The 13,015-nt window shown below is 49.6% G+C and overlaps 1 protein-coding gene across 1 annotated transcript; it reads right to left on the bottom strand.

The window, feature by feature from the left end:
- Positions 1-3,503: 3,503 nt before the first annotated feature.
- Positions 3,504-9,183, bottom strand: LOC119452753 (uncharacterized). The gene is made up of 4 exons (XM_049667167.1): positions 8,910-9,183; positions 5,658-8,231; positions 5,183-5,495; positions 3,504-3,510 (listed from the first exon to the last, which is right to left on the bottom strand). The coding sequence occupies exons 1-4, from the start codon at positions 9,181-9,183 to the stop codon at positions 3,504-3,506; spliced, it is 3,168 nt and encodes a 1,055-aa protein (XP_049523124.1).
- Positions 9,184-13,015: the final 3,832 nt, after the last annotated feature.

Genomic DNA, 13,015 nt, shown 5'->3' with positions numbered 1-13,015 from the left:
AGGTTATTTTTTTTTCAATCTTAAAACGAGTCTGCCGTAGAATCACAGAAGGACTAGCCACTTTAGTACTAGGGCTCGCCGGTCTTATCTTATCGCCATTAACGACGAACGGCAGCGGACCAAACGAAGTCGTGCGTACGGAAGTTTACTTGTTTCCTTTTTATTTTTTTTCCATTCCTGCTGCGCAGTTTACCCGATTTATACCACAGGTGTAGGGAATTGTATCGTCAGAGCTGCTGCTGTCGGTTTTATGACGTGGTTGAAAGTGCGTCGGAAATTTCTTGGCGGTCAGCGTGACTTTCAAATATCAAAGCCACACGGTGAGCCAGACCTTTGCGGTGATGTTTTTGATTGGTTGTTGTTGTTTCAGCTTGTCGAATTCCAGCAGCGCCTGCTTTCTTTATTTTTTTTTACATATTTGAGGCAATAATCATGGACCTTCACACGGCAGCAGCGAATGCGTATTCCCGTGAGCGCGCGTAGCAATTTTCTTTAAAGGTTATAAGGTATTTTTTTATCGGGGTGCGTTGAACCTTTCTTGAGATGATTGCACTGCAAGTTCTTTTATTTATTTCAGGACAACGTGGTTCATAGAAAACATTGAACGAATTTGGCACCGCTAATCAGTTCGTGAACAGTTATAGATGCTCTGCAGTCACGCATTATGATGGACTGCCAGAAAGGGCGTAACAGTAATGCAATTTAATGTGAAAGCTCTGCAGAGTGCATTAAACGCAGGTAGAAGTGTTAGGATGATGCGTTGTGCGCTCTCCAGTGACCCCGCATAATCACGGAATTAAATTGCGATGTGTAGTGCAGTCAACCATGTCACGACTTCCGTAAAAAAAAAAAAAAATGTCGCAGTTTTGCCCGAAAGGCGAAGCATCGATTGGGATAGCAAATTAGCAGAGAGCTATTCGGAGTAGGGATAGTAGTTTTATCGGCTGCATAAACTTGGACACATTGGCTTACTAACTGAATTAACAATCGTGGTGTCAGCACGCACAAGCAAACATGAATAGGTCACACTGAATGACCGCAGCCAACGACTGTCAAAACGCTGGCAGCAAGCGCAAGTTCGCGCGGTCTATCGCTTCAACAGAAACTGAGCGGCGTATGCACAGCGCATACAAAGGTCAGAGCCGTGTGCAGATAAGAGACGGTGCGGGCGACCGGCACCGTCGGGCAAAGGAGAAGTTGTTGGCAGAGGAAAAGCTGCCCCCCCCCCCCCCCCCCCCCCCCCCCCGCTCTTTTCGTTTCTTGCTTTCGCGTGGGAGATTCCCCCTCTTCTCGTTTCTTGCTTTCGCGTGGGAGATTGAGTGGTAAGATACGCCTTTGGTGCCGGAGCACAGCGCCGCCCCGCCCTCCCTCCCATACCCCCATGGCCTTTCGGGCGACGGTCGCGTTTGCTTTCCACCGGGCGTTCGCTCTCCTTGATAGCGCGCGGCGGAGTACGCCCTCCGTGATAGCGCGCGTCCCCCGCGCTCTTTCGCTCGCGCATACGGCGCGCGACGACGATTTTATCGCCCTTGGAATCGATACGGAACCTCACGGCGACGGCGACGCCGATGGCAGAAATCCGGTTGAAGTGTCCATATAATTGCTATCGCAATAAAACGCATTGAATCAGGGGCTCAATGCACACGCACATGGCGAGCGTTAACTGCAAGCATCTTGTGAAAGGGAACTACTATTTGGTCATGAACGTGTCGTAAAACACAGTAGTGCCTTCAGCAAGGTAGCCATGTGCAGCCATGCACACCGCTACCTTGCTGAAGGCACTGCAGCACACTACTTTTGTGCCGAAAGCACAAAGTAACTCGAGTTACTTTTGCGCTTCAATGCATAAAACGTTTTGTTAAGAAAGTAACTGGAACGCCAATGCATTTCTCCGCAAAGTTAGGGAATATCTCGAAACTGGTGTCTTCCTGAGAATTCGTTCCAAGTGAATCCGCCTTGCGAACTCCACGGCTAGAATTTGTAAATTGCAATATGGGCCATAAGATAATTAGTTAAAGCCTAATTAGTGAATTTTCGTTAATTAGTCGAGACTGCATTTCAATTTTTTGCGGGCAAGTACTGCCTGCCTCTTCGAGTAGAACAGCTCATGAACTAGAATCGTGCTATCTGCCACGGGCAACATTAAAAAATTTTTGAAAGCGTTTGCTGAGAGACCCTGTATATCGCGTATAGCCGAAGCAACGGTAGTAAGAGAGTCACCGCTACAGAATTTCAATTAACGTGACACTATATTGCTTGAATGCTAATCGCATTACTGTGGGCAGTCATTTATTTATTCATTTATTCACTTCTATACTCTCAAAGCCTGAGGGCATTACTCTCTGTGGGGCATAAAAAAAAAAAAAAAAACACCGCATATCCACGGGGTGAATGATGATTAGTGGGCGAAGCTCCGGAGGGAATCATCGGTAAACCGTGAATCTTCCGTGTAATTCGCCCAGTCTCGCCGCACTAAATCGAACGATTGACTTCCACCAATGACACGCGCCATATGTGACGTCATTCCTATTTTATAACAGCGCCCTTCATTATAATTGCACCATCTCCCGCTTAAGGGGACGCTAGCACAAACGCGTTAGAAACGTGCAGTACTCTCTAGTAAGGGGGAGAGGCCACAGCGTCTTACGCAGCCGTTTACACATGCCGGAACGTGCACCGCGTTTGCCGACGCCATCACATGACTGCTGAGAGAGTATAACCCCCGTATTCATAAACGCTCCTCGACTTGAACTTGACTTGCCACCGCCTTGGGCAGCGTTTCGAACACGCTGCCCAAGGCGGTGGCAAGTCAAGTTCAAGTCGAGGAGCGTTTATGAACACGGGGGTAAGGCGGAGAGGCCACAGCGTCTTACACCAGCTTCTTCCACGGGCCGTAACGCGCTAGCACAAACGCGTTAGAAACGCGCAGTCTTTCGTTAATGTTGGGTATTTATTGTCATCGTGGTGCGTGTGTCCATGTGCGCTTCGTGGCGTAGTGGTTAGCGCCGCGCGTTCGGAAGCGAGGGGTCCCTGGTTCGATTCCGCACTACGGACACAACTTTCGGAATTTTTTTTCCATAAATGTAGACGTGGCTACCTACTACCGCGACGACTACTACTACTACCACTACATACTACAGAGGAGGGACAGACCCACACCCTAAGGAGCTTCGCCGCTAAAAATCGTAGGCACAATTCTTAAAGTTGTGAGCGTTGATTATGGCGGCGACAGAGCCAGGGAGGTGGTTCCATTCGTTGCAAGTGAGAGGAATAAACGAATTCAGGCGAGTGTCGGTGTGTCATAACGGAACCCCTACCTTAAACTGATGGTCGATGCGGGATGACACGGTGAACGGAGGAAAAAGCAATTGGTTTTATAGCGAAGCTATATACCTCTACCAACCAACGGTTCTCGTGTGTGAACAGCAAAAAACTTCCGTCAAAAAAGAAAAAAGTACAAAACAAGCATCAAAATCACATGACAGATGATAAGGTCCCTGTTCTCAGCAACTGAAGGCACAAACACAGCATCAGGGAGGAGGCATAGGTAAAGATGATAATTATTCCCCTTCCCCTCTCGGCTCGCGAAATCAAGATATGCCAGCGCGGTGTGTCGTACGCGGTACGCATGATCCTGTTAAACGCGATAACAGGAGATAATTTTTCAGCATGTGGAATTTGGATTCTCCTGTGCCGTGTGTGATCGCCTGTGGCTCCGTGCGACTTTATTGGCGACGGGTTGTTGGTACACTCACATAATACGAGTACGCCCTCTCCCCTTGGGTAGGCTATTATACCCGCCGTGGTTGCTTAGTGGCTATGGTGCGTTGGGATGCTAAGCACGAGGTCGCGGGATCGAACCCCGGCCACGGCGGCCGCATTTCGATGGGGGCGCCGTGCATGGTCAAAATTATTCCGCAGTCCCCCACTACGGCGTGCCTCATAATCAGATCGTGGTTCTGGCACGTTGAACCCCATAATGAAAAAAAAAGGCTATTTATACCGTTGTGGGGGCGCTTTATTGCAGACGAGTGCGGCCCGCCCCTGCTGGTAATAACATGCAACACATTTCCTCCCCTCATTTTGGATCGCTAGCAAGCGCTCGTCATTGCCGCCGTCACGAACTCGACCCATACATGAAAATATTGATACCACCCACTACGAAAAGGTGCAATGTAAGCGGACTGGACAAGAGACTTTGAAGAGTCTTGGGCCGTTCAAATGTTTCACCACCATCTTCATCCTCCTAATCAACGTCTTCTCTATTCTTTTTTAAGCACCTATTCTCTGCCCCCAACACCGAGTAGCAGGTCAGAACATTAAGGCTGACCTCAGCTTTTTTCTCTTAATGTATATATATCTAGCAAGCGATCATTGGTACCCATACCTTTCGGGCACTCACCGGGTCCTAGTGGATTGCCGCAGCGGCACTGGTCCTACTCGCTGTTTTGGGGAAGTCGGTTCGCTTACTCTACTCTCTCCTGATGGCACTGTAAAACAAAGGAGTCTTCGCAGTAGAAGGGCGGGAAGGGGAAGTTTATTGCTCGAAGAACCGTAATAACGCGTCCATACTGGCCGTTCGAGTCAGTCCAGAAGCGCCAGATCACGAGCGAGCCGCTCGCGCCGAGCGCGCTAGTAGCCGTCGTCGTCCTCTTCCTCTAATATTTAACACACTCCGGGGCCTGAGGTGGCGAGTTCTAAAGGGTACAATTTCTGCACAGGTCGGATCATCTGTGAGCCACTGGGTATTTTAACTTTACACGCACGGACGTTGCCATCTTTACTTCGGATGCAGTCACTTACTACCCCAGTCTTCCAGAACATTCTGGGAGCCTTGTCTTCGTGAATAATCACAACATCACCTTTACTGATGCTATAAGCTTTTGATGCTTTCCTCAAGTGAACGCTTCGAAGTGTCAGTAGATATTCACGAAGCCATCGCTTCCACAGTTGTTCCATTATTAGCTGCCTGTGGACCCACAAACTGAGCAGCTCAGTCTTTCTTTCTCCCTGTTCATCAGACGTTTTAGGATTAGACAAGAGACGGCTGCCTAACAAAAAATGAGACGGGGTTAGAATGTCTGGCTCTTTAGGAGAAGAGTAAATGAAAGTTATGGGTCTGGAATTCACAACGGCTTCTGTTTCAGTCAGCAAAGTGCTCAGTTGTTGTAGGTCAACCGACGCCCTTCCCAATGACTTGCGAAGGCACATCTTCACAATCCTAACTAACCGCTCCCAAAACCCACCCCACCAAGGAGCTCTCTCTGCAATAAATTTCCAAGTTATGCCGTGGGTAGAGCAATACTGGCTGACTTCCTCTTTCCTCAACAACTGGTGCATGCTAGCTAGCTCACGTGCAGCTTTCTTGAATGTAGTAGCGTTGTCTGAGTAAACTATTCGCGGTGTTCCACGTCTTGCACAAAATCTTTTGAAAGCCATGAGAAAAGCGTTAGTAGTAAGTCCAACCACATGCTCAAGGTGAATTGCTCTAACTGCTGCACACGTGAATAGCACTATGTACACTTTAACACCATTGCAATCTTTCACAAAAACTGGCCCTGCAAAGTCAACTCCCGTAACCTCAAAGGGGCGCGAATTGCACACACGATCACTGGGAAGAGGGGCTGCCGGTGCACTCGCAGCCTTGAGTCGGAAACGAGCACAAATCACACATTTTCGTAGCACTCTCTTCACTGCTTGTCGCACTCTGGGCACCCAGAACCGGGCGCGAAGTTCATTTAATGTGTCACCGACACCGCCGTGGAGCACAGTTTTGTGAGCTTGCAAAATGACGAGTCGCGTGACCGGGTGGTTGGACGGTAGCAGCACAGGCGTCTTTTCGTTGTATGTGACCTCGGCGTTCTGAAGGCGAGTTCTAATCCTCATGACGCCCTTTTCGTCAATAAAGGGATGCAGGTCTCTTATGGACGACGTCTTGTCGAGGTCTTGTCCCACTTCAAGTTGGGCTCTCTCTTTGGCATAGGTATCTGTCTGCATTTGCTTGAACCAGATGTTCTCAGCTTCTTGAACTTCAGTAGCTGTAAGTGATCCTTCTGTATGTGACGTTGGCGATCTACAGTTGTCCACGAAGCGTTTGACCCATGCTGTCACTCTTGCCATTCGTAACCAAGAACTAAATCGTTCAGCACTGAAAAGTGGTTCTCTTATCACGCTCACCAGTACAGGAACGTTTGTTTGTAACTCGGAAGAAACTTGTTCGTCTTCCGGTCCAGAATCTGGAGCGTCAGATGTCGTTGGCCAACTATTTGCCGCACGTAGAAGCCAGTTAGGTCCTTTCCACCACAGCTGGCTATTTCGAAGGTTTGTGAGCGAAAGCCCACGCGTCAGCAGATCAGCTGGGTTTTGTGTTCCCGGACAGTGATGCCACTGGTCTGGATCTGTTACTTGACGTATCTCGTTAACTCTGTTATAAACAAATTGCTTCCACTTGGTTGCCGTGCTTTGTATCCAACAAAGCGCTACACTTGAGTCCGTCCACAGGTGCTCTTCTATTTTCCATTGCCTCGACTCTAGAGCCTCCCGCAAGAACTTTAGGACTCTAGAAGCCAGAACCGCTGCTATCAACTCCAAACGTGGTAACGTGATCCGTTTGATTGGAGCTACTCTACACTTCGAAAATAGAAGCTGAACATCAACGTTACCGCATTGATCTTCCATTCTGAGATAAGCTACGGCACCGTAAGCAACAGAACTGGCATCAGCAAATACGTGAAGCTGGGAGCTTGAAGGCTTGTCCAAGAATAACTTCAGCTCACACCTGGGAAGTGAAAACACCGGATAGCATTTTAGCTCATCGGACCAAGTTTCCCATTCGTGTCTAAGTTGCTCAGGCATAACTTCTTCCCACGCAGTGCCATGCTCCCACAATCTCTGAAAGAGGACTTTCATCCTAACGACGAACGGTGATAGCCACCCTAATGGATCGAAAATCCGTGCGGTCGTCTGAAGGACACATCTCTTGGTGTCGTTCTTCTTTTCGAGAATCTGCAACAGAGATTCCATGTTTAGAATAAGCTTGTCAGCAGCTGTGTCCCATAGCAAACCAAGAACTTTCGTAGGAGCCATTGCTGAGACAGAGTCCAATCTATCAGTGATGTACTTTCTTAACTCATCATCATTGGTGGACCATTTTTGCAGCTTCATGCCCGCTTTGCTGAGGATGAGATTTGCTTCGTTATAAAGACGGAAAGCTTCTTTTGAAGAAGAAACTCCTGTGACAAGATCGTCAACGTAGAAATTCTCGGCAAGTTGCATGGCAGATGATCTCAGCGCAGGATTGATGTGCTTGAAATGATACTGGAGCGTCGCTGTTAAGAGGAATGGACTTGCTGTAGTTCCAAATGGCACTCGTGTCATCCTATACTCCACTATTTTCGGCACATGTTCACTTGACATTGGCGTGCTGTCAAACCATAAAAAACGCAAGGCGTCGCGATCAGGCTCTTGAATGCCGATTTGAAGAAACGCCTTTTGTACATCTGCAGTGATTCCAATCTTGTGTAGCCTGAAATTCACAAGCATTTTAACCATGTTGTTGTTGATCTTGGGTCCTTTTTCTAATAACTCGTTCAGAGACGCTGCTCCATGCGCGTGTGACGAGGCATCGAAGACCACCCTCAGCCGTGTCGTCGAGGATGATTCCCTGATAACAGCATGGTGCGGCATGTAGTAACATCTCTCTGCCGAGTCTTTTCCGTTGACTCTTTCCGCGTGATCATCCAGTTCATACTGCCTGACTGCCTTGTCGTACTGCTGAAGAAGCTCCTCGTTACTACCAAATCGCCGCAATAAACCGTGTAGGCGTCGAACCGCAACACTTCGGTTGTCTGCTAGGTATGTGTTGACGGATTTCCACGGTAGCGCTACTTCGTACCTCCCGTTCTTGAATGCTATGTTCTCCGTGAATTGCCGGACCACTTCATTTCCATGCTCGTCGTGGGTAGAAGGGTCAGAAATGCCTATGCTGTCTAGCTCCCAGAAGTGCTGTAAGGTTTCAGACACGTCAGTCTCTGTGCAACTCGTGCGAAGGACACAAACGTGCGCGCGGACTTCTTTGAAAATGCGACCGTCGCAAGGTACAGGCCCTTGAAATGTCCAGCCAAGCTTGGTGTTGATCGCAGCAAGTCCTGTCACTTCGTCGTGCGACCAAACATCGTTTAGCACGAGCTTCCACATTTGATCGGCTCCAATGAGCAAGCTTATGCCGACTTCTGTTTTTAGGCCAGGAAGCGATACAAAGTCAGCAATAAACTTCTTTTCATTAGCCAGCTTCTGCACAAATGACTGTGACTGTGGAGGTTCAAGCAAGTGATCACAGATAAAGGGAACCTCCAAAGCCTCGATTTCGTGTTTGGAGCTGTCAAATTGGCTCATCAAAGTCACCTTAACCAAGTTGAGCTGCTCTTTTGGCGCACCGCTCGAACCACCGAACGCTTTCACTTCAACATCTACCTTCTTCAGTGTTGGCAGGCTTAGTTTTCTGGATATATCTTCTCTGATAAACGTTCTCTGGCTTCCGTTGTCCAGGACCCCTCTTATATAGCAAGAATTGCAGTCGCTTAGAGCCCATACTCGGAACGTCTGCAGTAATACGTCATTTTCAAATAAATTGCTTGTAGGTGCTTGTGCGGCAGCATGCAAGCTCGGGGTTTGTCGTTCACTCGGTTTCTTCTTGCTAGCGTAGTTGGGGTCACAAACAGCTGTTGCGTGCTTGCCTTTACAGGTAGCGCAACGGATATTGCGTCGGCAATCTTTCGAGCGGTGGCCTGATATCGTGCACTTGAAACATCTGCCCGACTTGGCCAAAAGGCTCTTCTTCTCCTGCAGGCTTATTGTAGAAGTGCACGTTTCCGTAACGTGGGTGGGTGAAAGGCAGAAAAAACAATTACCTTTCGTCTTGCTGGATTCGTTGTGTAACACGGAGGCGGTAGGCGTGGCACAGGTCTTCCTGTCACGCCTTCCATCGTGCGTGTCGCGAACGCAGGAATCCTGGTGACCACTTTTTTCACGAGCTTCGACCTCCAGTCGGAGAAAATCCAATAGCTGGCGCAGCTCCGTCTCTGACGACTGGATCTCATCGGGCTTTTGTAGTAAGCTCTGTCGCTTGTAGTGTTCCACCACGATGTCATTGGGGATCGCTTTCGTTAGAATCTCGACGAGCATCGCAGCGTATGAAAGCTCCGATCGTCCAAGAGCCTTGAGACCTCTCACGTTAATGTGTACGGTATCCAGGAGATTCCTCATAGCGGTCACGTCAGTAGAAAACCTCACTGGTCTCAGCATTCGAAGATTCTCCAAGTACTTCTGCTCGATGATCCTCACGTTGCCGAAGCGGTTGGTTAGAATTTCGATGGCATCTGCATATGATGCGTCCGTCACTTGAATTCCCTCGATCGCTTTGGCCGCTGGTCCAGCCAAAAGGGTTTTCAAGTAGTGAAAGCGGTCGATGTTCGTTAAACTGGCATTTTCGTGGACGGCATGCTTGAACATGTCCCAGAAGGGCTGCCACTGTTGCACTGTTCCATTGAAGTGAACCAAGTCGAGCTTCGGAAGTCGAGAAGCACCGACAACTGGTGTTGAGGTATCACCGAGGGCACGATGTCCCGAGATCGTACCTGAAGCTGAGGCGTCGTTAGGTGTCGGTAGGCCTCGATCCGCGGTTGTTTGAGACTGAAGTTGTTCGATGTGGTGACAGAGAAGGGACAAGGTTGCTGCCGCGTTGTCTTCATAATCCGCGACCGAGATGTAGTCTTCGGATGCTTGCTCGTCCGTGAGGTAACCCTCCAACTGTTCGTTGAGCACCCTTAGTCCGTCGTTGCAGTTCTTCAGTCTGTCATGCAGCACTCGAAGCGCCGGAGCGCTAAAATGACTTGATTCCATGAGTTGGCTTGCCTCGTTTCGGAGACGCGTGTGCAAAGCTCGTTGGGTCGCTCGCTTGCCCTTGATCCGCTCCATCTTCGTTGCCAGCGAAGTCCTTTCGTTGTCGGGTCGCTTGGATCACAGAGTCCCGGGTTTCTCGGCACCAAAAAATGTAAAACAAAGGAGTCTTCGCAGTAGAAGGGCGGGAAGGGGAAGTTTATTGCTCGAAGAACCGTAATAACGCGTCCATACTGGCCGTTCGAGTCAGTCCAGAAGCGCCAGATCACGAGCGAGCCGCTCGCGCCGAGCGCGCTAGTAGCCGTCGTCGTCCTCTTCCTCTAATATTTAACAGGCAGCGACGGCTGAGCGGCGGCGCCTGCATCTACTGTAACCTCACTCCGTGAAATTTCTGTTTCGAACTTACTTGAGGTATCTGCGTTCTCAGACAGTGGTATTTTCGACCAGGGAACCCTTGACGCTTCCAATGTACATCTTATGTGATTAGCATGACAAAATCTAAGAACCCCGCCTACGTGTACCAGGAACATCACTTTTGACACCTTCTTGAGAATATCCCTTGGCCACCAGTTCACCCTTTCGTTGCGCACGGTGTGGACATATACCTCTTCGCCTTGAGTAAACTCGCGGCTGTTTCTCCTTCTCACATCTACCGTGAGCTTATTTTTTTCACTTCAGTTCTTCCACACCTTCCTCCTGTCTGGCTTCAGCGTGGACAGTCTGGTTCGGATTTTCCGTCTGAGAAAATTCGCAGGGCGCTGATTCTGTGAAAGAATGAGGTGCAGTCCTGTATGAAAAAAAAAAGTCACAGGCCTGCGCGGCACACGCAGCACAGTCACAGCGTAAGCTGGGTGGAGCGGCTCAAGAGTAGCTATAATTTGGGCACTACGCACAACAGGGTCTTCGCGGCAGTCTGTTCGCCTCGTTTTGACGCGAACGATCTGAACTGCCCGCCCGGCGTCGACGGCAAGCTGCGGCTTGTAATGCTTTCTGCACAGCAGTCTGCTGAGCCCGATCAAGCCTTACAACTGCAACTTACATGTCGGGCGCGCTGCGTTTGCAGAGACATTAACTAGATGGCGCCACTATACTGGTGGAGGCTCGAGTCATCTGCCCCTGCGTGCTTGGGAGTGTTTTAGGGCACCTTTCTGCTACCCGAAAGCGAGCGCTTGCGTGACTCAGTGGTAGAGTATCCGCCTCCCAAGCAGCGGGCCTTGGTCCGATCCCGGCGGAAAGCGGGTATACTTTTGGGGGGATTTCGGGCGATAGCGGTTACGCGGCGGCGGCGGCAGCCCCGGCGGTGACAACGACGCGAACCGAAACGGCTATTGGAATGAGCCCATAACAGCTTACGCTGTGAAACAGAAAATTATCAATGCAGGGTTGTAACGATCGCCTTCGGTCGGCTCTCTCATCTTCACGCGGTAATTTCAAGATCCCCCTCTTTGTTTCCAACGGCAGCCTTGGTAAACCATCTGCGTAGCCTACTAGTTGACCTTTCTTGTATTTGACGTACTGATAACCGGCCAAGCTCGCCGAACTGCGTCAGCGGCTGATCATGAGTCACTATTGCGCACTGCCGACCGAACAAGTATTTATGAATCATTTAGAGCGCAACCTGCGGTGAGCGTTTGCGTTACCGGCGTAATCGAGCGGACGAACACCGCGAAAGATGACAGCGGCGCGCAGCGGGCGATGAAAAAAGCGGCGAGAGGGATGAGCCGCGAGGGGGAAAGTGGTGAGGAGGGTGCACTAGAAAAAAAAAATGTCACAGTTTCGCCCTAAGGGCGAAGCAATGAATGCGATAGCAACACAGCAATGTCATACGAAGTAAGGTGAGCGGCTTTGGTAGCAACAACACGCAGAACTGTTGTCGACGCCATCGGCGTTTTGCCCGCGTTCGCTCAAAATGCGTGCGGCGTTGGTGACTGTTGCCGGAGCCTCTGATATAAATAGGCACTGCGTGCCGCAGCTAAACGTCGCCTCCCTTCCCTCCCCCTCCCCCACGGCCTCTCGCTCGTTGGAAGAAGGCGCGTTTGCTCTACATACATGGTGATTGTGAAGGAGAACAGAGACGCCTACTTCTGCAGCCCTTAAGCGAGCACGGCGCAGAACGCGCGTTTGTTCTCCGCCGTGCGTTCACTCCCCGTGAAAGACGCGCCCCTCGCGCCCTTTCACTCGCACATACAGCGTTCGGCGCGTGGCGACGATTTCTTCTCCAAATGACGTCATACGGAACCTCACGGCGACGGCGACGGCGACGGCGACGCCGACGGCAGAAATCTGCTTTTGAGTGTCCATATAATTGCTATCGCAATAAAAAAAAAAAAAAAAACTCACTTCCCTACGCTTACATTGTGAACAATAACTTAATCACCTGTGTTGACCAGTTTAAATACTTGGGTATAATGACTGACTCTTCATTAAGCTGGAACTCGCATATATTGTCTCTGCAGCTTTAAAACGACTCTAGCTGCTAAGGCATCGCTTGAAACATTGTAACAGCAAAACAAAATTAGTTGCATACACGTCCCTCGTACGACCTTTACTTGAGTACGCAGATGTAGTTTGGGATCCGTACACCACAAAAGAGAATCTAACCGCATTCAACGTATTCAGAAAAAGGCGCTACGTTTCGCTTACAATGAGCACGGTAGGCACGTGTCAGGATCAGGTCTTTATAAGCGGGACGGTCTTCGCACACTTGAATCACGGCGCAAGTTGCACCGCCTCAAAATGATGTGCAACATCGTTAACAGTCAGATAAAACTAGATTTCCAGACATACATGCAATTTAACACGACACGACCTACCAGGACGAAACACAACAAGGCCATCGTGGTACCCCAATGTAGAGCAAATGCGTACAAGGGCTCCTTTTTCCCCCAAGGACCATTGCTGAGTGGAAGGGGCTGCCGAATGAGGTGGGGAACCTGAAAACGTCTGAACTTTTTTTAGCGGCCGTTGTTTCATTCTTGTGATTGCTGGGCTTGCTCTGTTACCGAGAAAGTGATACGGTAATAAGTGTTGACTGTTCCTTGTATTGATTTTGTTGGTGTTTGTGTATTTCATTGTTTCTTTTGTCGCCATAACGCGGCAACGATTTGTAACAAATGTA

Source organism: Dermacentor silvarum, chromosome 5 (assembly GCF_013339745.2).
Source record: "Dermacentor silvarum isolate Dsil-2018 chromosome 5, BIME_Dsil_1.4, whole genome shotgun sequence".
Lineage (NCBI taxonomy): Eukaryota > Metazoa > Arthropoda > Arachnida > Ixodida > Ixodidae > Dermacentor > Dermacentor silvarum.
The sequence above is the reverse complement of the archived record's forward strand: the minus strand, read 5'-3'. Positions and strand labels throughout refer to the sequence as shown.

What these genes read in the sequence shown, in the direction of transcription:
- LOC119452753 (XM_049667167.1), bottom strand. Translation starts at nt 9,183, where the DNA reads ATGCTCGTCGAGATTCTAACGAAAGCGATCCCCAATGACATCGTGGTG. An exon ending in CGAATCCAGCAAGACGAAAG is followed by an intron (nt 8,232 to 8,909) that starts GTAATTGTTTTT and finishes GCCTAAAAACAG; the next exon opens with AAGTCGGCATAAGCTTGCTC. An exon ending in AAAATGTGTGATTTGTGCTC is followed by an intron (nt 5,496 to 5,657) that starts GTTTCCGACTCA and finishes TCACGTGTGCAG; the next exon opens with CAGTTAGAGCAATTCACCTT.